At 37.8% G+C, this 25,555-nt stretch overlaps 1 protein-coding gene across 2 annotated transcripts in view; it reads left to right on the top strand.

The window, feature by feature from the left end:
* Nucleotides 1–25,555, top strand: part of LOC102181811 (multidrug resistance-associated protein 1) — a 100,159-nt gene that overhangs the window by 49,169 nt on the left and 25,435 nt on the right. For both annotated transcript variants that reach the window (XM_018053229.1, XM_018053178.1), the window contains exons 13-18: nucleotides 4,855–5,031; nucleotides 8,875–9,042; nucleotides 11,127–11,289; nucleotides 15,692–15,767; nucleotides 23,270–23,330; nucleotides 23,827–24,046. In XM_018053229.1, the coding sequence (XP_017908718.1) occupies nucleotides 4,855–5,031; nucleotides 8,875–9,042; nucleotides 11,127–11,289; nucleotides 15,692–15,767; nucleotides 23,270–23,330; nucleotides 23,827–24,046 (865 nt within the window). The remainder of the gene's footprint in view (nucleotides 1–4,854; nucleotides 5,032–8,874; nucleotides 9,043–11,126; nucleotides 11,290–15,691; nucleotides 15,768–23,269; nucleotides 23,331–23,826; nucleotides 24,047–25,555) is intronic.

Genomic DNA, 25,555 nt, shown 5'->3' with positions numbered 1-25,555 from the left:
TGTCTCCTGTACAGTGTCACAAACCTCTGTCCATCGTTCATCAGGCACTCTGTCTATCAGATCTCGTCACTTAAATCTATTTCTCACTTCCACTGTATAGTCATAGTGGATTTGATTTAGGTCATACCTGAATGATGTAGTATTTTCTCCACTTTCTTCAATTTCAGTCTGAATTTGGCAATAAGGAGTTCATGATCTGAGCCACAGTCAGCTCCCAGTCTTGTTTTTGCTGACTGTATAGAGCTTCTCTATCTTTGACTGCAAAGAATATAATCTGTCTGACTTCAGTGTTGACCATCTGGTGATGTCCATGTGTAGTCTTCTCTTGTGTTGTTGGAAGAGGGTGTTTTCTATGACCAGTGCGTTCTCTTGGCAAAACTCTATTAGCCTTTGCCCTGCTTAATTCTGCACTCCAATGCCAAATTTGCCTGTTACTTCAGGTGTTTCTTGACTTCCTACTTTTGTGTTCCAGTCCCCTATAATGAAAAGGACATCTTTTGGGGGTGTTAGTTCTAGAAGGTCTTGTAGGTCTTCATAGAACTGTTCAACTTCAGCTTCTTCAATATTACTGTTCGGGGTATAGACTTGGATTACCGTGACATTGAATGGTTTGCCTTGGAACGAACAGAGATCATTCTGTCATTTTTGAGGCTGCATCCAATACTGCATTTCAGACTCTTTTGTTGACTATGATGGCTACTGCATTTCTTCTAAGGGATTCCTGCCCGCAGTAGTAGATATAATGTTCATCTGAGTTAAATTCACCCATTTCAGTCCATCTTAGTTCACTGATTCCTAGAATATAGATGTTCATTCTTGCCATCTCCTGTTTGACCACTTCCAACTTGCCTTGATTCATGGACCTAACATTCCAGGTTCCTATGCAATAGTGCTGTTTACAGCATTGAACTCTGCTTCCATCACCAGTCCCACTCACAACTGGGTGTTGTTTTTGCTTTGGCTCCATCCCATCATTCTTTCCGGAGTTTTTTCTCCACTGATCTCCAGTAGCATATTGGGCACCTACTGACCCAGGGAGTTCATCTTTCAGTGTCCTGTCATTTTGCCTTTTCATACTGTTCCTGGGGCTCTCAAGGCAAGAATACTGAAGTGGTTTGCCATTCCCTTCTCCAGTGGACCGCATTCTGTTAGACCTCTCCACCATGACCCGGCTGTCTTGGGTGGCCCCACATGGGCAGTAAATATCCTTTAAAAATATAATGCTTGTCATATTGGTATATATGATTTTATTGACATATTGATTTTATTTTCATTCAGTTTCTTCAATTTTCACAAAGCGACTATTGAGCATATACTATGTGCCTGGTGTAGTACCAAGGAAATAAACATGAATAGGATATGCTACTTTTCTTAAAGAGTTCGTAGTCAAGTGAGGGAGATGCTAAAATCAATTACAATAAATATTTAGATTTTTGAAAGGAAACAGTATAAAAAGCAACAAATTCTGCTTTGAAGAGTTAAAAAGATAATCAAAATAGGTAGCCTTTTATTTAATCTTGAAAAATGATAAGGAATTCATCAAGATAAAACCAATATCACTTTTAAGTTTCACATGATACATAAAAGATAATAAACTTAAATTTTAAGGATCAGATTGAATAAGATAATGCACAAAGACCTAGACTAGTTCTTGGCACAGAGTCATGTGGCTCCCTAAGAATTTTTATGGTTATTGTTAACTTCATTATGATTGTTGAGGGGCTCGTGGTAAGACTTCAAGATTATTTCTGATACTTTTGAGGATTCATAGTTGTGAAAGTGTTCATGGTGATAATAGATACCATAACATTGCTATTACTAATCATAAAGTATAGAGGACTCACTTTGTTTATATTAAGCAAGGGATGTGAAAGAGAGACAGTATTATCTGTCTATATAACTGGCCACTTTGTTCCTTAGGAAGCTTATTGGTCTGGATCAGTGGCAAGATTTTAATTATTTCACATTCTGAATCATTCCACATTCCATACTCTCAGTTATTTCCTAAAACATGTCTAATGCTAAATTTATAAGTATTACCCTGATTATCTCTAATTTAATAGTAATGGGCTTCCCTGGTGGCTCTGATGGTAAAAAAAAAAAAAGTCTGCCAGCAATTCGGGAGACCCGGGTTCAATCCGTGGGTTGGGAAGATCTCCTGGAGAAGGGAATGGCAACCCACTACAGAATTCTTCCCTGGAGAATTCCATGGACAGAGAAGCCTGGAGGGCTACAGTCCATGTGTGGGGTCACGAAAAGATGGGACACCATTGAGTGACTGATGCTTTCACTCTCAATCATAATAATGGCATGGCCAACCTAACATTGGTATTTATAAGGTGCTTTTGTTTACATCTTTCTGTTTCTCAAGGTTTTACATTCTCAATTGTTTGATGCATATCATTACAGTGTACAAATTCTAAGATCCCTTATTCCCAGTATCAAAGGTTTATACCAGACATCATTCATGTAGCATATCCAATATTCAGTGTTCTTTGATGGAACATCAGAGATTTAGAGTCCATTTTTGAATTAATCAAACTGCTATTATAGTTTTATTATTAAGAATGAAATGAAACAAATATACATTTTCATTTGTATGTGAGATGTAATGATAATACAAGGAAAGTTTTACATCTCTGTGAAAATTTATCAACTCTTTTTCAGCTCCTGTTACACCAATACATTAAGTCCATATTTCTCAATGTAGTATTTAGTTTCTATTTTATATTATACACCATTTTCCCCTGTTCTGCATTCTTCTTTCCTATGTTCTTCACCCTCTGTTCTCCTTATCTTGCCTGATGTATATCAAGAATTCAGAATCTCCATAACCTGAGGACTGATTTATTATGCTATCCTAATCAAAGGTTATTCACTAAGCGAGGTAGTTCAAGAGCAATTACTTTTGGGTTCAAGATCAAGTCAGATCGAATTATATTGTTTTGGCTCAAAATCCATTCTGTGTCTTACTTGCTCAACAAAGAAGAATTAAAAGTTAATCTCCGTTCTTCAGAGCAGTTGGTAGAAATCACAAGACTGGTAGTTACTTACAGGTCTATGTCAGAAAGTACTTTAAATGTACAGTATTGTTAGAGTGAGGAATAATCAGAGTACTCGTCAGTGTTTGGATAGAGTCCATGGGGCAGATTGAAAGGTGAGTCTCTAGTTCAAATACTGGGAGTCCTTGAGAAGACAAAGGTTAGTTAAAGAATATTTCATGCATCAGAGTTATTCAGGAATAATGTCAAGACATCAGATTATCAGAAAATGAATTTAAGAGCAGTGAGTGCGTAGAAGACATAGGAATGTGGTGTCCAGAGCCCCCTTTTAGGGGGCTTGCCACCAGCTTTGGGAGTACATCAAACACATTAGCACCTTCGTGATGGCCTGCTGGGTTCCAACCTTAAAGGCCAGGCCAGTTCAGCCTAACAACAGAATCCTTCTGCTGGGTAATACACTTCCACAGCTCTCTGGAAGGTTGACCAAATCTTTCTTGGATCTGGGTCACCATGTGACCTACCCCTCTATCCAATCCTGCTTCTCCATTTCCTTTCCATAAGAATTCCACAGGAATTCATCCCTCCAAAACAACTTGCACCCAGACTTCAGTGTCATGGACCAAATTGTCTTCTCCCCATATCCATATGTCAAAGTTCTAACCCCCAGTACCTGAGAATGTGACTGTATTTGGAGATAGGGTCTTTAAGGGGGCCATAAGTTAAAATAAGGTTAATAGGGTGGGCCCTTTGGCTGATATCTTAGGAAAAGAAATTAAGACACATACACAAAGGAAGGACCATGTGAAGACTGGGGAGAAGACAGCCATCTTCAAGCTAAGGAAATGGGTCTTAGGAGAAACCAGTCATGCTGTCCTGGTCATGATGCCAGTTGTCTTGCTGTTCACACTGTGCCCACTGTTCATTGAATCCAGGGTAGGCAAGGTGCAAACTAAGAGGCTGGAAGAAGATGCGAAGAGCTGCAGGAACTGCAGACACGTTTATTCTCTCCTGGCTGGCACAGCAGCCGTAGCAGCAGACACGCTATTTTCTCTGTTCTCATGGCTGACCCAACAGACGCAGCCGTGACACAGCAGTAATGCCACCACTTTCTAGGTGGAGCTCACATATCCCTACAGCACAAACAGCTCGTGACCAACCAAGTACCTCATGATGCGCGTGTGCAGTGCTATGAATGACCTCAGCTGTCACACGGTGATTATTCATAGAATGTGGGGTGAGGGACCTCAGCTGTCACAGTCATTATTCATAGAATGTGGGGTGAGGGAGTCTGAACACACCATCTTGGCTAATTTACTCTCTCCTCACACGTGCCAACACCTTGATCTCAGAATCGAGAAGAAAAAAAAAAATTCTATTGTTTAAGCCACTCAGTTCATGTTACCTTGTGAGGGTAGGAAGAGCTGACTAGTAAACGCAGTGTCTGCCAAAAATCTCACCAGGGACCTTTGATAGAAAGGAAATGGGTTGCCTTTTCTTTCTCCAGGGGATCCTCCTGACCCAGGGATCGAACTTGGGTCTCCTGCATAGTAGGCAGATGCCTTTATTGTCTGAGCCACCAGGGAAGTCTTGGTAGAAGCTACTTGAAAGTAAATAAAAAACACAAAGTAATTCATTTGAAGGGGCCTCTAACAAAAATACATAAGTTTAAAACAGGATATAAGATTAAAATATATATGGAATATATTTACATTTAAGAAATAATCTAATTTTTTAAAAAAAAAATTCAGTTTAAAGGAACCAAAACTGTGGACAAATATGTTCCCCTTATCAGGCACATGCAAGTTCTCCTTTCCCCTGTTAAGAGTATTTCTTTTATTTATTTCTTTTTTAGGGCTCCGTGGCTTATGTTTCCCAGCAGGCCTGGATTCAGAATTGCATTTTGCAAGAAAACATTCTCTTCGGCTCTGTCATGCAGAAGCAGCTTTATGAGAGAGTTTTGGAAGCCTGTGTTCTCCTTCCTGATTTGGAGCAGTTACCAAATGGAGATCAAACTGAGATTGGAGAAAAAGTAAGGAAAACATATTTTATCCCATGCAGGAATAACATTCCAATCAGCAGCACTAATAAAACATCTATAGCCCTTTTCCTGAGGTCTTGAAGAGCTATACAACTATAATTTTTAAAAGTTATTGTAGAAGTCCTATGAAAGACATGGTAGTATTAAGGATGAATAATTATTTATTTTTTATTGACTACTTGGAAAGCAGGTTAAAAATCAGCAGGAAATTCTGTTGTTAGTGTCTGTACAGGGGAATGAAAGCCCACCAAGAGGATCATCCACACTTTGCCTTAGTTTCTGGCATAATGCTCTTCGCTATCTAATGAGGGAGCAGTAGTTTTGTTTCTTTGTGAATCTCTTGTGCACAAAGTCAAGCCTAGGAGAGTAGCAGCGGAGCCCCAGTCTCCAGCGGTGGCACCAAGACCAGGTTCCAACAAAGCTCGGAGACGACGCTGTCGTTATGTACCCGTTCCATGCTCACACATTCTTCCTTAGGAGGAGCTTGTTTCCCAGACGTCATATTCTTTGTTCTATTTGTTTTCGAGTTAATGAATAGTGACTCCGGGAGTCAGTGATGGACAGGGAGGCCTGGCGTGCTGTGATTTATGGGGTCACAAAGAGTCGGACACGACTGAGCGACTGAACTGAACTGAACTGAATGAATAGTTATCATGCTGCCCAGGGTTTTGTAGTTAAAAACAAAACAAAGTAAGATATCACAAGTCAAATAATGAATCCCAAGAGATTACCCCCAATCCTTGACTAAAATCCATTAATTAAACATGAATGTAAAAGCAGACTCTGCCTACGATTCATATGTACTATGAAGATAAGTAAATAATCCTTAGTGTTTTGAATTTCTGAGAAGAGAGTTAGCATCATGTTGTTAAGCGTTTTTACCCTGGCCTCTTATTATTTAATTGTCTTGTTATATAAATTGAGAACCATAAACAAAATTGTAGAAAGTGCCAGTATTTAAAATCTAGGATGTATGCTTTGCTGTACATCTGAAACTAACACAACATTGTAAATCATCTATATTTCAATAAAATATAAAAGCTAGGACAAGGTAGATCTTACCTTTTAACTAGACTTACACTGTTTTTATTCATAACCTGTTAGTTTGCAGATGTATGTTTTCAAAGTGTTGAGTAGATTTAATTTTTTGCAACCTCTGTGTTTTTTCTGGCATCTTCACTATCCCTCTAGGCAATAGCACCATAGCTAAAATTATACAGAAATGCGACTCCTTCAAACTTGTTAATACATGTTGAATATTTTGCTGATAAAGCCAATCTTTAATAATATGAAATAGCTAATGTGTGTGTGCATGCTCGGTCACTTCAGTCATGTCCTACTCTTTGCAACCCTATTGTAGCCCACCAGGCTCCTCTGTCCATGGGATTCTCCAGGCAACAATACCGGAGTATGTTGCCATTCTCTTCTCCAGGGGATCTTCCCGACCCAGGGATCAAACCAGCATCATTTATGTCTCTTACATTGGCAGGCAGGTTCTTTACCACTATTGCCACTTGGGAAGATGGAAATAGCTAATCGTATGTAACTAAAAAATTAAAGTGGAAAATTAAAAATGTGAACTATAGGTTTAATAGTCCTTAAGTGTTATTACCACTTTTAAATTCTGCTTTTTATATTTTATAATTAAATTTCTCCCAATCTGATGATGTACCTTAAAAATGTAATCGAATATTTCAGAAGGATACCTGTTTACAGCTGTTTATGGTCCATGGGTTCACAAAGAGTTAGACTCGACTTGCCAACTAAAACAATGAGATGACAAAGATAATGAATGTGGGATTTTCTTCACCTTTATTATCTTTTTCTTTGATGTAATTCAATTGAACACAAATATTTATTAATCTGTTATTTGCCCTTTTTCTACAATGGAGTGCATAAGGTGAGCAAGAGAGCTATCACTTTGTCTGCAAGGGACTGGAATCAACTGGATCTCTGCCGATGATGTTATCAATTGCCTTTACCAGTATTTATTTGGACACTATGTTCTGGGAGTGCAAGGATAAACTAGGTAGGAGTGGATAGGAGAATGCGATGCTGACATGAGTATTGCTATTTCTAGCAATGGATGAGTAAGCAGAAAACCATAAGACAAGAAGGGAGGGAAGGAATCGCTTTACTTGAAACTCTGGGTAGATTGATTTCAAAGAATACTTGCAGTGTGTAGCTTTTGAGTTGCAAAGGGAGGGTGTGTGTGCCCAAGCAGAGTGAACACTCTGTGCAGATAGGAGAAGGCAGGCTAGTCTGATTGTAGGTCAGTCACTTGAGGGCAGCATTGGGTGAGTGGTTGAAAGATGAGTTAATGCCAAAATATAAGTGCCTTGGATTTCTACTAAGGAATTTGCTGTTGCTCATGAATGATGAGAAGAGAAAGATGTGACTATCCAAGGTTTTTAAGCAAGATGACATAATTGCAGGATACATGATGACAAGTCAGAGGACGGATTAGAGAGAGAAGTGATTGAGTGACAATAGCTAATGTGTATTATATCTGTACTCAGTATTGGATTCATCCTAGATAGTTTAAGCTCATTAAATGCTCATGACAAACCCATGATTGGAGACTGTTACAGTCACACATACTCACAGATATATGAATCATATTACTTTGTTGTATTTATGTATCATATTACTTTGTATGTATTTTTTTGCTCTTGTCTCCTTTGCTAAAATATGACCTCCCCATGACAGAGGCTCGGTTTCATTTATCATTAAATCCCAAGTGCTAGCATAGCTCTCCACCCGAAGAAGGAATGGCAACATATTTCAGGATTCTTGCTGGGGAATTCCACGGAGGGAAGCGGGCTACAGTCCGTGTGATCTCAAAGAGTCGGACATGACTGAGAGACTAGCACTTTCATATTCGTTAACAGCTCTCAGAATATAGTAGATATTTGTTGAGTAGAGGGAAGATGAAAAAGGCAAAGAAGCAATGGCGTTTTATAATTATAGGGCACTGGTTAAGTTCTGTGCTGCATGGAGAGCTTTTAAACCAGATCTGTAAACACTAAATATAAAATAAATCAAGTAAATTGGGCCTGGCCACATAATTCTCCATACATAGCTGTACATGTCGATTCTAATTCTCACATAGAGTGATGTATATTCCTTATTCTTGCTTCTTAGAGTTGTACTTTTGCCAGCAAGACTTGTAGTAATCTTTCTACAGAAGAAAATAGGACATGTTGATTACTGCTTTGGTAATTTAGCTATTATTCTCAATTTCCTATATGTCAATTTAAAACTTATCAGCAGTGTCACTATACAAATGACAGCCAAAAATGTCTCTTTTAATATTCCACAGGCACAACCTTTCAGAGGTAAGGAATTGGACATTGTTTTCTCCATAACTGTTAGTGTCTACTTTTTAAAAGCAAGCAATCAAGAGAAAGCAGATATGTCTGTTAATTTACACAAATTAATGGCACTAGGAAATAGAGGATTTTGGAATTTCAGGAGAAAGAAAGGTTGCAATGTGAATCCTGAGTTATTACCTATCCCTGCTACAGGAGAGAATTTGGGCATAACTGTGTTCTTTGGGGGCTTCCCAGTTGGCTCCATGGTAAAGAACCTACTTGCCAGTGGAGGAGACCTGGGCTAGATCCCTGGGTCAGAAAGATCCCCTATAGAAGGGAATGGCTACCCCCTCAGTATTCTCGCCTGGAGAATCCCATGACACAGGCGCCTGGTGGGCTCCAACCCTTAGTGTCGCAGAGTCAGACATGACCGGAGCGACTGAGCACACGCTCTTGCGTGCCTGTGTTCTTTGAGATTTACACATTTTTCCTATTTCTTTTCCTCCTGCTTCATTTTCAGGGTGTGAATATAAGTGGTGGACAGAAGCATCGAGTGTGTCTGGCCAGAGCTGTCTACAGTGGGGCTGACATCTACCTCCTGGATGATCCCTTGTCTGCAGTTGATGTTCGTGTTGCAAAGCAGCTTTTTGAAAATGTGATTGGGTCCTCTGGCATGTTAAGGAACAAGGTAGCCACAGCATCACAGATGCTTGTGTGAGGGAAGGGGAGAATAATCTACGTAGCACTGGGCGCCGAATTCTAATACTTTATTTGTTGGTGCAGAGTAGTCGGATTTCACATAAAGAATGGGATGGTATATTGCTCTTTCACAGACCTTAATGAACATTTAAAAATTCTTACAAGTTTACTCATGTGATTATTACCTCATTGACTCATACTGTGTCCAAAGGTGATTTACACATCAAAATGAGTGATTTAAGTTTAGCTGACCATTTTTTGGAAAAATGGCATTTTGTTGTATGGCACTCTAATAGAAAATAGAATTTATTATTTTTTACTTAAAATTAGGTATTTTAAACACAACCTTAATAACAATCCAATTGTTTTGTGAAGGAACAAAAGAAAAAAGAATTAATATTTACCAAGTGCATGTCATATTTGGCACTAGTTAAATATGACTAATTTGACACTAAATTTGTTCATTTAGTTCTTATAGAAAGTCTCTGAGATAAGCATTATCAATACTCCTGTTTTATATAGGAAGAAACTTGGAACTCATAATGACTTGATATAGCTTGCCCAATTTAGGAACCACAGAAATTTTTTCTCTTTTTTTTTAATTTTTTTGGCTGTGCTGGGTCTTCATTGCTGTGCAGGCTTCCTCTAGTTGTGGAGAGCAAGGTCCGCTCTCTAGTTGCGGTGTACGGGCCTCTCACTACAGTGGTTTCTCTTGGTGCAGAGCACAAGCTCTGTGGGCAGGGGTTTCAGTAGCTTCAGCACATGAGCTAATAGTTGTGGTTCTCAGCTCTAGGGCTCAGGCTCAATAGCTGTGGTACGCACAGGCTTAGTTGCTCCGCAGCATGTGGGGTCTTCCCGGATCAGGGATGACACCAATGTCTCCTGCGTTGGCAGGTGGATTCTTTACCACTGAACCACCAGGGAAACCCCAAGAACCACAGAGATTTTTAAAAGTCTCTCTGACTGCAGAGCCATATGCAGGTATCCACAGTATGTGCTTATAAATTTATTTATACAGAGAATTCTGGAAAAAGTAAATAAATGTATAAGATGGCAAAATAAATATTTAGGTAAATCACAGACAAATGTCTTTACTTATTGAAATGAACCCAAGATAAATCTTCTCATTCAATTTAGTGTATGTTATACAATAATATGGAAAGATTTAAAATTAAAGATTATGTATTATAACTTAAACATGTTTTTGTAACACTACGTGCATGCTAAGTTGCTTCAGTTGTGTCCAACTCTTTCCAACGCCATGGACTGTAGCCTGCCAGGCTTCTCTGTTCATGGGATTCTCCAGGCAAGAAAACCCACTAGAGTGGGTTGCCATGCCCTTCTCCAGGGCATCTTCCCAGGGCTCGAACCCAGGTCTCTTGCATCTCCTGCATTGGGAGGCCAGTTCTTCACCAGTAGCACCACCTGGGAAGCCCCTTGTAACAGTACAGGACCTTCAAAAAAGGACACAAGAATGACAGTTATAAGACTGTTTTTAATTTGTTGTAAATTTGATTCATTCTTAATGAATGAAGAAAACCTGAACTAATGGGGTAAAACATTTGCTGACTATTTTTTAATTTTTGTCAAGTAGTGTATCATCATTCACTGTGAAATATTTATGTGCTATCTTAAACTGGTGTCTCCCAAGAATTATACTCTAAAATAGTAAAGACAAAAAATAATGATTGCTGCTCTCTTTTTTAAAATTTTATTTGTTTATTTTTAGTTGTGCTAGGTCTCCATTGCTGTGCAGTCTTTTCTCTAGCTGCAATGCATGGGCCTTCTTAGTGTGGTGGCTTCTCTTGTTGTGGAGCACAGACTCTAGGGTGATCGGGCTTAGTAGTTGCGGCATGTGAGCACAATAGTTGTGGTCCCCAGCTCTAGATCACAGCCTCAGTAGTTGTGACGCATGGGCTTAGCTCCTCTTCCCCGACCAGGGATGGAACCCGTGTCCTACATCGTCAGGTGGATTTTTTACCACTGAGCCACCAGAGACGCCCTGAAGCCCTCTTTAAAATAGTTATTTTGACCATCCTTTGTTAACCCAAGGGATAAAATACTCTTTTTCAGACTCGAATTTTAGTGACACACAACCTCACACTTCTACCACAGATGGATCTCATTGTTGTGATGGAAAGTGGCAGAGTAGCACAGATGGGAACATACCAGGAAATTCTGTCTAAAACCAAAAATCTCACGAGTTTGCTTCAGGCCTTCAATGAACAAGAAAAAGGTGAGGACACAAATAAGCCTAAGATACAGTGTGCTAACCCATTATGAAAGGCCATTGATTGTCTGATTTCTTACTCTGCATTTTTCTTCATTCATGATTGTTAAGTCAGGAGCCGAATATCTTCCTTTCTCTAGAAAAGAAACAAATACTTTGGGATACATCAGCTAAAAATCAACCTCATATATGATTTTTAAGCAAAATGTTATACCCCAGGATCAGTTTGCTCATCTATGAAATAAGAGGTTAGATAATTTATGAACTCTACTGCAAATTTAGAATATAATGAATCTAAATATTCTGCTTTGTTTACATTAGATTCATATCAAATAAATAATGTCTTTAAAATGTATTATTGCATGTTGTGGGAGAGAGACAAACGAAAAGAAAATCTGAAGAATGACAAAGGGGAATAATTGCTGTCTAACTTTTACAAAACAACTACTGAGTTTATTTACTACTAATTCTTATTTCTATAGTCCTAGCATTTTAAATTAAGATCCAAAGATGTTTGTATAAATGAAGCTGTTTGATCTTTATGTAATTAGGACACAAGGGTGTTTGAAATCAGCATTAGTTTAATGTTCTAGAGATACATCATTTTCTCACTCTGAAAACTTGATGTGCCATTATCTCTTTTCCTAGCTATAGATGATTTCTCATGTAGACCACCATCATGATCCTTGTGCTATACCTTTCCGGGACACCACTGAGAAATGACTATAAAATCAGTGAACTATTTCAAAATTCCAGGCTAAAAAGAAACATAGGGTTATGTCTTAGTATTTTCTGCATGAACTGTTATCTATTAGTTCACTTTACATTTTACCTGGATGTAAAGGTCAGAAAGATATGAAACCAGTTCATAATAGAATCAGTGCAATTTAGTATTTGAATGCCATGAAATCAAAAAAACAAAGCCATTTTGCTGGTTTTTTCTAAGCTAAACACATTAGGTATGCACTACTATTTTTTTATTCCTTGTTTACACTCCTTTCTCAAATTGAAATGTTCTACATGTAGATGCATTCAGAAATACCTGATGCATCGTCAGATGGCTGTGGTCATTCTTAGTAAGAGAGGCACCGTATCTTTTCTTAAAGGCTAGCAGTTTTGGAAATGAGCCCTTGCCTACTTGGTCAGGCTAAGTAATAACTTACGTTTAGTGTGTAGGAAAGGCAGGTCTATGAGTATCTCTGAGGGCTAGCATGAGGATGCAGTCTGTCATTGTCTCTGTCCCCAGCACTTAGGTAGCCTCATGCTAGGCACTCCATAACTGTTAAACAGATGAATTTGCCTCCATTGTTTCTACCAAAAGTATGTCTCTTTAGAGTTAATGGAATGATATGTAATGAGCCAGTATTGCTATTTATTGCTATGAGCCAGTATTGCTATTTATTTTAAAGATCACATGAAATATGTTACATTACCTTGGGAAATATAGCTTTAAAAGCAGGCAATATGTAAGTTTTAAGTTCAATATTTAATTGGCCATAAAATATGGAACACACTTTTGAAAGCTGCGGCTCTTGTTTAAATCTCCAGTTTTGGAAAAAAGCATCATTCCTTCCCAGCACTGATAAAACTTCTTAAGTACACCAGTCCTCTGTGGTAACAAGTGGAAAATATTCTTGAAGCTGGGCTGACATTAATAGATGTTACAATCTCACCATCAGAAAAATGCCATAATTAGAAAAATGTAAATGGAACTTTTTTCTAATTATTTCAATATTGTGTGTTCTCTGTTACAATTCAGAAAGGTGGTGAGTAGAGATCATTTTTATACTGGAACTAGAATATGTTTTCCAAAGTGAATATTTCTGGGATTTTGATTTTTTGGATGCTGAGTAAAAAATACATGAAAGCTTTTAAAAAGCAGGCAAAATAGTACTCATAGTAATGCTAGATAGATAGATATATGTAACAGGTCAGCCATATATATTGTCATTTTATTACTGATCACACAGAACAGGGCAAAAAATAGATTAACTGATATAAAATTGATAATAAAACATCCCAGCGAACAACTTCAAATCCAGCTACAGTTAGTGTCACATGCCTGCAGTTATTTCCCTTGGATTTGGGCCAGCTGTGTCCAGTCCTCTACTATGTGCCTGCTCTGCCTTTCCTCACTGCTGATGACCCAGACACTTCTTTTCCTATCATTCGCCCTCTCGCTACCAGAGCTGATGACAGATAAGTAGAATTTATGGGCTTCCCTCATAGCTCAGGGAAAAGAATCTGCCTGCAATGCAGGAGACCCCGGTTTAATCCTAAATCAGGAAAATCCGCTGGAGAAGGGTAGGCTACCCACTCCAATATTCTTGGACTTCTCTTGTGGCTCAGCTGGTAAAGAAACCGCCTGCAATGTGGGAGACCTGAGTTCAATCCCTGGGTTGGGAAGATCCCTTGGAGAAGGGAAAGGCTACCCACTCCAGTATTCTGACCTGGAAAACTCCATAGACTGTATAGTCCATGGGGTCGCAAAGAGTCGGACACGGCTGAGTGACTTTCACTTTCTTTCAAGTAGAGTTTATATTATTATTTGGTTTGGATACATCAGATCTCTAAAACTCCATCCAGCTCTGAAAAATCTACAAGTCTCCCCTCATGGGTATATTATAAACCAGAATCGATCAGGAGTGAGAGAAGACTTTATCAAAAAAGATATGAAAAATAAAAGCCAAAAGTATGAAACACAAAGGTAAATTTACATATTAATAACTTTAGGCTCTTATTCATATTAATAATACTTATGATAGCTAGGATGTCTTGGATATTAATTTTGTCAGCATATTCACAAATGTTTTGCTTAAATCTCTCCCAAAACCTCCTGAGGCTGCATGGTCCTGATTTTACAAAGAGAATATGTATCTTGCACAAGTTAAGACAGATGATAAATTGCAAAATTTAAATCCATCGCTGCCTCTGTTGCATGCCAGGGGCCAATCAAGCTCTTAAACATTATATCAAATTTGTAGGAACAAGCCCATTGACTTAGAGTGAAAGACAGGAAGGAATGTGTCAGTCTTTCTCTCTCTCTCTCTCCCTGTTTGTCTCTTTGACAACTTTGGGCTTTAGGCAAGTCACTTGTCCTGAATTTTACTTTTCCCTGAAAAATATGGTTAAGCTTACCTATTCTATTCTCTTTATCTTATCAGGTCATTCTGATGCTCAAATTGTACAATGTATGTGAACATATTCTGTAAATTGTAAATACATAAATTTAAATGTTTATCATTATCAACTATGAAGATGAAAATGTGCCTTAGGCAGAAGAGGCTACAACATCCCCAGATTTTCATTCTGTGAAACATGGAATCCTATGTTTCAAAGAGGCACTTGATGCAAATCAGATGCTTCCTTTAAGGGCCAGATGTTTATTTCTAGAAATCAAAAGCATAGAATGCATGTAGAGAGCTCAGACATCTCCAGTTCCTTCCTTTTAAAAATAAGAAGTCTGAAATTCAAGTATTATACTATGAAAAAAAGACAAAAGTCTGCCGAACTCAAGATGTTTCCCATGGAATTCACTAACAACAATTTGCACCTCGGGGCTTCTTCAGTGGCTCAGCTCATAAAAACCCTGCCTGGAGTTTAGGAAATGCAAGAGGCAAGGGATAGAAACCTGGGTTAGAAAGATCCTCTAGAGAAGGAAGGGGCAACCCCCTCCAGTATTATTACCTAGGAAGTCCCATGGACAGAGGAGCCTGCCAGGCTACAGTCCATGGAGTGTCAAAGGGTTGGACATGATTGAGTGCACCACATTCATGCATACACAACTTGAGCCTTATTCTTATAGTTCCAGATGTACGACTTTGATTTGTGTAACCTGCTGTACTTCTCTGTACTATTTATCTGTACAATAAGGATAATTGTAGGATTTTCCTCACAGGGTTACTTTTGAAACATAAGAGTTAAAATATATAAAACGTTTAGAATATTGCTGACACATAGGAAGCTGTTGTTAATATTACTGACATTAGTAAGAACAAGACAGAGATTTGGGAATTCACATTGCATTTTCTTAACAATTTTCACCATAATAGCATTTTACAATAATAAGACTTGATAATATTCCATTTTTCTTTTAAAGAAAGAAAATCATTCCACTTTGGCAAGCATGAAACCCTTCTGTGGAAGATCCAAAACAACTTAGCACTCTCTCTAATGTCTAAGAAAGAATTTTCTGTAGGCTTTTTCATTATAGAATCTTAGTTTTATCAGGACATTACAGGACATTTTAGATGAGGGGAAAATGCTGGGGAAAATGGAAGGGCTCCCAGTACACCTGTGAATCCAGAACACAAAGAATCCTCTAATTTGTATAATCCTTCACGATGTTTCTGTTTTGTGCATTGGTTGCCTTTATGGATATAAAAGCACTCACCATCTTCTTCCCCAGCTCATGCTTTAAAGCAAGTCAGTGGAATCAACTCCAGAACTGTACTGAAAGACCAAATCCTGGTGCAAGATGACAGGTGAGTATTAAGGACAATACTAGATTTTGGAGGATTATAGACTAATTGATTACATTTTTAGCATTTAAAATGTATCCTATAGATATAGCATGCTTGGGGCTGGTGCAAGGGGATGACCCACAGAGATGTTATGGGGAGGGAGGTGGGAGGGGGGTTCATGTTTGGGAACGCATGTAAGAATTAAAGATTTTAAAATTAAAAAAATAAAAAAATAAAAAATAAAAAATAAATAAAATGTATCCTATAAAAAGGATCTATATGTTATGATGGATATAAAATGTACTTAGTGGTTTCCAAATTTTAAACTATAAGTTACACGGTTGTGTCAAAGTATTTAAGTGAGATGTATCTGACTTAGTTTGGGAAACATAGTAAGTCTTAGTAATTTCTAGTCAAATTCTACTAGAAGAAATCTACTCTGATTTGTGCATGTAAGTGCTAATAATATCCCCCAAATGAATCTATTTAGAAAAATGAGAGGAAGGAAAGGAGAGAAGGAAGGAGAGAGGAAAGAATAAGTGAAAGTGAAAGAGAAAAAAATAATAATAAAACTCTGACTCTGACTGAATTGTTATATTATACTTATTTTTCCTTTTTGTAAATAACTAAAATGAGCAGTGATTGAAGAAAATTAGCCTAATCAGCTATTTGCCCTAATTCTACCCCCAACAGTTGCAAAGAAGAGATTGAAAGAAAGAAAGAAATAATAGTAATGAGTCATTTCAAAATACCTAGAATTACTGAAAGCTGCCTTGTGTCAAAGTTGCTAATGTTGAGAGCCGGAATGAGCTACAGAGAAATGAATACTTTAGAATCTAATAGCTCAGAATTTTGTAGTTTCAGCCTTGAATTGTTTTAAAGGATTGATAGTCCTATGAATGTGTATATGATACAGATGCTGCACATTGGAGCTTTGTTTGTATACCAGGTTTAGATGAGTAGGTAAACTAAATTGTTCCTCTTTGATCCTAAAGACCTTGGACTGCTTCTTTTTTTGGCTAGGTATTGTCATCCAGTCTCTTGACTTTAGTTACCTTTACTCCAAGTTTATATCTCCAGCCCAACCTGTCCTCTAAACCCCAGAGGTGGACCCTCCTCTTTGACATCTAATCTCAGCTCATGGCAACACTGTTCTTCCAGTTACTTAGATAAAAATATCTTGCAATCACCCTTGACCTCTCTCTTTTTCCACATCCAATCCATCATCAAATCCCCGTTGGCTCTATCTTCAAAGTATATCGAATAACCCGGAATTCAAACACTACTCATCAATTTCACAGCTACCCTTTGTCCAAATCACTATCATTTCTCACTTGAATTATTGTAATTGTCTTCTTATGAGTCTTCCTGCCAACAGCCTGTCCCTGTACTGTCTGTTCACAACATACATCAAGTTGCTTGTTTTACAGATATGAGTCAGATCATATCAGTCTTCTGTCCCAAATCTCCAAAGATTCACATCTCAGAGTGAAATCTCAAGTCTTTACAAGGGCCTGCTAAGGGCTTCCCAGGTGGTGCTAGTGGTGAATAACCCACCTGCCAATGCAGGTGGATGTAAGAGATGTGGGTTCTATCCTGAGTCAGGAAGATCCCCTGGAGGAGGGCATGGCAACCCACTCCAATATTCTTACCTGTAGAATCCCTTGGCAAGCTGCAGTCCATGGGGTCACAAAGAGTCAGACACAACTGAAGCAATTTAGCACGCACATATGCTTAAAGCCTTGGGGGACCTGAACCTGTTTATCTTTTTTATCTCAGAACCTCCTAAAGCTCATTTCACTATTCTATTCCAGCAGCCCTGACTCTGCTATTCCTGGGCCATCAGACACGCTCCTTCCCTTGGATCCCACTGGTTAGGGCATTTTTTCTCCCAGATATCCACATGGCTTATGTTCTCCCACCTTCTGCAAGTCTTTCCTCAAGTGTCACCTCATCAATGAAGACTTGTCCAACCCCCCCTACTTTATATCACAATACTTCCTATCCCTTCTGTGCTTTTCTCCCCATAATTTTTATTAATTACCTGCATAGTAGAAAATGTATTTGCTTGTATTTTGTCTTTCTCTTACTTCTAGGTTTTAAGCTTTATAAGAGCAGGAATTTTTGTCTTTTTGTTCTCTGTTACTGCCATCTAAATAACACATTTCAACTAAACGCTCAACAGCTTGTAACCTGGTGTTCAATAAGCATTTTGAATGGATGAATAAATAACTAGAGACTGAAAGAACACCCAGGGAACTTTAAACTGTCATTTTATTTTTTCTTACCATTATAACAGTGTTTCATTTATATGAGTGTAATTTTTAAGGGTCTCCAAGAAAAGCAAATCCACTGAAGCAGAAACGCTGAAGCAGACTTTGAAATTTGTGTGCTGTGGCACACATCTCTGAATCATAGTTTCCATTTGTGTATAGTCTCACCATACACTCAACAAGTAGCTTGCTTTAAAGGTTAAAAGTGAAAAAGTAATCATTATTGTTGTAAACATAATCATACCATTTCCTCTATAATAAATCATTTTCCTTGTTTATAAGTCATTGAGCCTCTCAAAGTTTCGGTGGACCACTTTTGCAAAATTTTTCCTTAAAAAAAGAACCCCAGTCCTTATAGAGGTTTGTTTACAGATCTGGTTTCTAAACATTCATCAAGTTATGGAGGCTCAGACAGAAACCAGCTTGCCGAAAGTTACTTCTTCAGTAAAGATCACATCAAAAAGATTACCTCATTCTACTATGGTACATTCATGTCAACACAGTCTGGCCTCAAACTTACTTTTTAATTACCAAAAGTAATTAAAAGTGATAAAAGTGTTATTGGAGGTCCCTGAGTCCTCCATACCATTTTTATGTTGTCTATGAGAGATCAGAGACTTATTTTCATTTCTCCAAAATATGTGCATTTCTTTACATTCTTCCATGTGTTTCTTACTTTATGACTTTCTATACGATCCCTAGTCTAGCTTTCTTTTTTTTTTAATCTGCTTTACTTTTTGGTAAGATAACATTATATGGAGAAAATTTTCCTGACTTTCAACCTAACTTGTATTTCTTAAACTTACTCAGTTATTTCAATTTGTGCAGAATTAGAGATTGGAAGATACAAGGAAGTAATAGCAACAACAAAGGCTCTCTACAGGGGGAGGTACTGAGATAGAACAATGAACCTTCCCTGTGGAAGGATTCTCAGGAAAACTGACTACCCATCAAGAGAAAAGGTGGAAAGGAATGTGGACCAAATAATGTTTGAGAGTCTCTCCTTTTGAAATTTAAGAATTAGAATTGCTTTATGACATTAGTTTTGTTTTCAAATAGGGACTAAAATAATTGGAACTGTTTCAACATTTTATTCTTCATTTTGTGGTTTAATTTTGTATGGTATATATTAATTATTTTATTTCCTTAAAATCCTTATTACTATCTTCCTTGAATAAAATAAACGAAATGCCATTTTAGTATCTTGACTGCCCCCTTCTGGCTTTCGTGTCAGACTCTATTAATCACTTTAATCCTCCCATACATACTCCATACTTTACAACTGTATGCTCAGTTCAGGGTTAATGGTTTCAATATGTTAATTTTATATATTTTATACAAAAATATGCAGACAGGTATTGTGCCAACTTTCCCAAGGGTTTCTGAAGGACAGAACAAGACTCATTTTTAAAACTTCTCTACCAGCACAAAATAATTTGCTCTTTTAAAATTCAAATAAAACCTGTTATTCACAACAAAATGCCCAGGATCAAATGCAGTATTTTTGTGGAAAAAGAGTAATTAACATTGTAGTTTGGAAAAACTGAAACTTTTTGTGTAGTGTTCATTAGATTATTGGTCTTTGTTAGTTATGTCTAATTAAGATGCTTTAATTCCCTTTTAACAGTCGGGTTTCATAGCATTTTATATCCCACTACATTCAGAATTAATTTTTTGGCTTGACACCAAAGCTAAATTTGCTTATCCAAACAGAAGCCATGCCAAGGGCTTGAAGGATGATGACAGTAATTAACCCAAATCATATACCAGGAACTGTTCCAATGAAAGTGTCTGTTAAATAGTGTATCTTATTTTCTGATGGTGAAACTGATCTGGCAAAGGGCATGTATCGTGACCTCCACAGAATGTTTCTTGACAGAAATGCCAAAGATGGGCAGGGAAAAACTACTGAGCTGATCAAATAGCCATTTTTATTCTGATAAACAGAATAGGAAGCATGGAGAAATGGGGGCATGCATATACCTCAACTCAGAATTTCTAGAGGTCAGTTTGATATTTCATATATCAAATGACTTAAAATTTAGCGTGTCTTATGCTTCTATGTCCTTGCAAGGGACCGTGAGAGATATATACAGAAAGAGCATTATAGCAATAATGAAGTAGGAAAAATCTGCAACAGGCATACATTTTGATTTTGTTAAGTCTTACTTTAGTAAATAGATCAAATCTTATGTTGCCATATGACAGAATAAAATGTTATTATAGAATGATATTTGAGGTTGATTATATTTGTTGTTGTTCAGTCACTCAGTCGTGTCTGACCTTTTGCGGCCCCATGGACTATAGCACGCCAGGCTTCCCTGTCCTTCACCATCTCCTGGAGCCTGACCACTGAGTTGGTGATGCCATCCAATCATCTCATCCTCTGTTATCCCCTAGTACTCCTGCCTTCAATTTTTCCCAGCATCAGGGTCTTTTCTAATGAGTAAGCTCTTCATATCAGGTGGCCAAAGTATGGGAGCTTCAGCTTCAGCATCAGTCCTTCCAATGAATATTCAGGGTTGATTTCCTTTAGGATTGACTGGATTGATCTTCTTGCAGTCCAATGGACTCTCAAGAGTCTTCTCCAATACCACAGTTCAAAACCATCAATATTTTGGCCCTTAGCCTTCTTTATGTTCCAACTTTCACATTCATACATGACTACTGAAAAAACCATAACTTTGACTGTACAGACCTTCGTTGGTATCTCTGCATTTTATATTGAGTTGCAAAGACCATGCGTACATTAAAAAAAAGTAAGACTGGTTATGGAGCAACATTTGAATTATGACACCACACATATTGGAGGAGGAAATAGAAACCCACTCCAGGGTTCTTTCCTGGAGAACTTCATGGACAGAGGAGCCTGGCCGGCTACAGTCCATGGGGTCACAAAGAGTCGGACATGACTGAGAGACTCACACACACACACACCACACATAAAGACTCCAGCAGTACTCACAAGCACCTTAGTACCAGATATCTCCGGAATATTAGCATTATGAGTATTTGCCTTCGGCTTCTATTCCTTCTCTGTTTTCTTTCTTCTCTCTCCTCCTTTGTCCTTGTTCTTCTTTGTGCTATTTGGTATTTTCCAAATACTTCTTCAGCAATACAGTTCCAGAAGAACTGACAGTTCCATGATGATGGTTGGAAATGTGTCAAGATTGAGACAGAGGAAGTGTTTTGGCCAAAGTAAGCTTTAGAAGAGGTAAGAAATAACTGGTTCAGTGCAGGGTGATTGAGATGAACAAGTAGAGATGAAGCAGATGGCAAGTAGGCTTTTTACTGTATGTATCTGGAGCTCAGAAAAGAGGTTTGGACTTGAGAAATCCATTTGCGAGTCACCAACAGAGAAGTTTGTTGAAACTGGAATAATGGCTAGAGCTGAGTGTCATGAAATATAAATGTTAAAAGAAGACAAAGAAACTAATGGAAACCCAGACAGGTGGAAGAAAACACAAAGGTATGATGGTAAGGAAGTAAAAGGAAACATATCTTAAACAAGGGGATGATGAATGATGTTAATTTCTATGAAGAGTTTAGGTGAGGTAATTTTCAAAGTTTCCCAAGAATACTGTATTCTTGGGATAAAGTACAATTGTACTTTCTTTATCAAGGCCCCACTGATGGAAACCCTTTCAGCTAGGTGTTGGAAAGTTCAAGGAGAAATAAAAAGGTGGTTTGGCAGAAAAATATTTGGCTACAGAAGGAAGGCAGGAAGTAAGAGGGTAACTGAACATAGGAAGGAGGGTGGAATCATTTTTGTGGTGATGGTATTAATTATAAGATGAGAAAAATGTGTAGTTCTCTGTGGGCTGATGGGAAAGAAATGCTTGAAAGGAAGTTGAAGATTAAAAAAGAGAGAACAATTGAGGGTCTTAAAATGATCCCTTGCATCATTCCTTTAAAGATAGATTTCCAGAAGGGGAATCTTACAGTCTGCATTTTTATCAAGCACTGTCAAGTGACTCATCAGCAGGAAAGTATGGAAACAATTATAGTTTATAAATGTATTTTGAGGAAATGGGCAGAATGTGATTCGGATCATAAGGTTCTCCTTGGGTCTGAGGAGAGAGTTATCTTTGCTTTTTATAGGAGAAAAGGCAGAGTGGAGATGCGGGTAAATGTAGAAGTGTGACGACTGACTTCCCTGTCTGTGCTGACTTTCTCCATCAGAAAGGATGTGAAGGCCCCTTCTGAGAGATGCAAGAATTTCTAGGCACTATGAAAACCCACATGGATGGAAGATACTAATTTATGGTGGAGCCAGTTTGCAGGGCTTTATGATCTTCTGAAGTAGCACTCCACATATAGGGAGCAAGTATGATCAGCACTGACTTGTGAGTTCTAATGTTGAAGCTTAATAGAAGGAAAAGGAAAACTATTTAAGTTTACAGTATCACCACCATTTGGGTGAAATGTAATCATGGAGTACAGGCTGAATAATGAAAAGATTCAAGACAGGACATAGGTGTGCTTAGCCCTGAGAGTTTTCCTGAACGTGGGACCGTTGATTCTAAAACCAGGACGATCCCAGGTAAACCAGGATCATTGATCATCCTAGGGAGCATGGATAATAGAAAGTTGCATTTTTAAACTGGGAGTCTCGATAGAATAAGAACCAAATATAGTGAGACTAACTGAATGTACAGTTTAGAAATAGAAGAGGCTACATTATGGCCAGAGGCTGGAATAATTAGAGTTGAGTTTTCAAAGGTGGATTAGTTCCAGGTAATAAGATTCATGGTTTATGATCATGAAAGCTGATGGCCAGTGTAGCATGCTGCTGACAGACTTTGAAAGTATGAGGTCATGAAGTTGAAAAGAGATTGAGTTGAATGCAGTTGTCCTTTGTCAGCGATGCCATCTCCCAGAATGGTGGCAGAATGAGGTGACATGAATTAGCTTGATGCTAGTCTTCTGGTAGGACAGGAGGCAAGGACCTGAGGAGGCACAGATTATGGTCCAGCCAGATGGAATTAGCTTAAACAATCTAGGAGTTCGGCTCAAGTTTGCAGGATAATTTTCTAGAAGAAACAGTAGAAATATCAGGCAGTATGGAAGAATAAACAATTTCCCTTCCAGAAGATTAAAGAAACAAAGTTATTATCAAGGCAAGTCAGATTGCTGTTAATGAAGCAGACGAATATGTGAAAAAATTGTTTGAGAATGTATAACTTTTAAAAAATGTTTGGTTCATCTAAAAATCGAAAGGAAAAAAATAACGTTGTCTTGCTTTATCAGGCCCTTATTGGATCAAAGGAAACAGTTCTCAGTGAGAAAAGAAAAGATTCCTGTTGGTGGGGTGAGTACCAGAATAATTATTGTTATTTGTTACTAACCACTCCCATGTAAGTATTATTAACAGATACCATCTATTTTTTATTGAATTTGAAGGGAGTTGCTATATAATATTTTGAAGAAATTAAATGACCTATCGGACATTAGAGTGATGTTTAATTATTTAGCTATGTATATTTAGCTGTGTATACTCTTATTTACTGAAGATATTTAGCTGTGTATATTTCACTGCGTATATTCTTGTTAGTGATAGTAACTAACATTATTTGAGCACTTATTTTAAAGCCTTCAGGAAACTGTGCAGGTACTTTGCTTGTACTTATAAGGTGGCTACTATTATTATTCCAATTTATAAATAAGTAATCTGAGGATTAGAGGAGTTAGCAACTTGAATCAAGGTCATAAAGCTTAAAATATATCACAGTAGATTTAAATCTAGCTTTTAGTGTGACTTTTAATTACAGTAATTTATCATTTTTAAAAAACAATTTTGCTTTTAGGTGAAGTTTTCAGTCATTCTGAAGTATCTTCAAGCCTTCGGCTGGCTCTGGGTGTGGCTGAATGTGGTCACTTGCCTGGGGCAGAATTTGGTGGGAACTGGACAGAATCTCTGGCTTAGTACCTGGGCAAAAGAAGCAAAGCACATGAATGATTTCACACAATGGAAGCAAATAAGAAGCAATAAATTAAGCATCTATGGATTACTGGGATTAATGCAAGGTTAAAAAAAAAGTCTAGCTTTTTTTTTTTTCAGTTGCTTTTCTTTTCTTTTTCTAACCTAACTGATCTTGATGCAAGCATAAGGCATGTTTTGTTTCTTTGTTTGTTTTTAAATCTACATCATAATATTCAGATACTTTGGGATAATTCAAATGCATATATTTTTAATTTACCATATTTGAGAGAGTACACAGAAACTTGTATGTGTCAGCTACATGACCCATACTAATAAATTTGTCTCATTTAATCTTGCCAATAAGTATTTAGAAAAGTATCGTTATCCCAGTTTTACAGCTGAGAAAATGGAGGTTTATCTGTTAAGTCATTCAGGACTCAAAGTCTTGACTACATGGCCATTCACCCTATGTGGGAGGCTTGTGACTGATGTGAAGATCAGTAAGTGAGTCTGGTAAAAACTGCATTGTAAGTAAAGTTTAATACTACATGGCAAGCAATATTTGTATAATAGTAAAAGATGACAGTGGGAGGATTTAGAGCAGGGGAAAGCTATATTTGATTGAGAGATTCAGATAATTCCCAAGACATAGTTGGCATTCAAGGCGACACTGAAAAGACGGATTGAGTTTTGCCAGATCACAGAGAAGGGAAGGTGAGAGGTCCAGAGAAAGATGTTCATAAAGATGGATAGGAAAGGGGAGGGGGATCCAGGCATAGCTGAGGATGCCAGGCTGAGTCATCTTCAGGTAACCGATGGGGCAGGAGAGGAACTGGAGGTCGAAAGGTAGTGTGGAAATGTGTTAAAGATGATGGTTGGAAAGGCAAGTGGAAAACTTCGAGAATTGGGGGAAAAAGAAATGACAGAATTTGGAGTTATTTCTCAGAATATGAATAAACTTGGCGATGAAAAAACAGATGGATTTTTATTGGAGGAACTAAAGTCAGAGACCAGGGAGAAGTTGGGATCAGTAGGGATAAAAATAACCAAGTATTGTCAGGCGTCTAGATGAGAGATACTCTAGTACAAAAAGATCTCTTATCTGATCAATCTCCTTGTCCCCCAAAGCATCTAGTCCAGTGCTAACCAATGGGTAGGGTGTGGAATAAGGCTGAATATAAAGTATGAATGGAGGAAGGGTCAGAGAACTGCAGTGGGGGTGGAGAAAAGGGATGGATAGGAAAGACATTGTGGTGAAAAGATATATAAACTTTGTTGTAGGTAAGAAGAGCGCCTCACTTGAGATTTTGAAGTTTGAGTAATTGGGAAAACAATGAAGACAGAAGTAAAGAAACCAGTGGGGAAGAGTCTTAAGCGATAAAACAGAGAAATTATTAATTCAATTTGAAACACATTTAGTGGGAAGTGTGGATATATTTTTCTACTGCTTTTCCCCCCAGTAAGCAAAGTAGATTTACACTGTCCTTCAAAGAAGTTAAGTGATTTGAAAGAGTAAGAAGAAAGATTCTCAAAAGTACAGTACTCAAAAGTACAGAACCATTAAAGGAAAGGTTTTTTAAATTAGAGACAATCTTTGTTTATTTATAAGGAGA

The sequence above is a fragment of the Capra hircus genome, chromosome 1, assembly GCF_001704415.2.
Source record: "Capra hircus breed San Clemente chromosome 1, ASM170441v1, whole genome shotgun sequence".
In the NCBI taxonomy this organism is placed as follows: domain Eukaryota; kingdom Metazoa; phylum Chordata; class Mammalia; order Artiodactyla; family Bovidae; genus Capra; species Capra hircus.
Note: the sequence above shows the minus strand (reverse complement) of the source record. Positions and strands in the feature narration are given on the sequence as shown.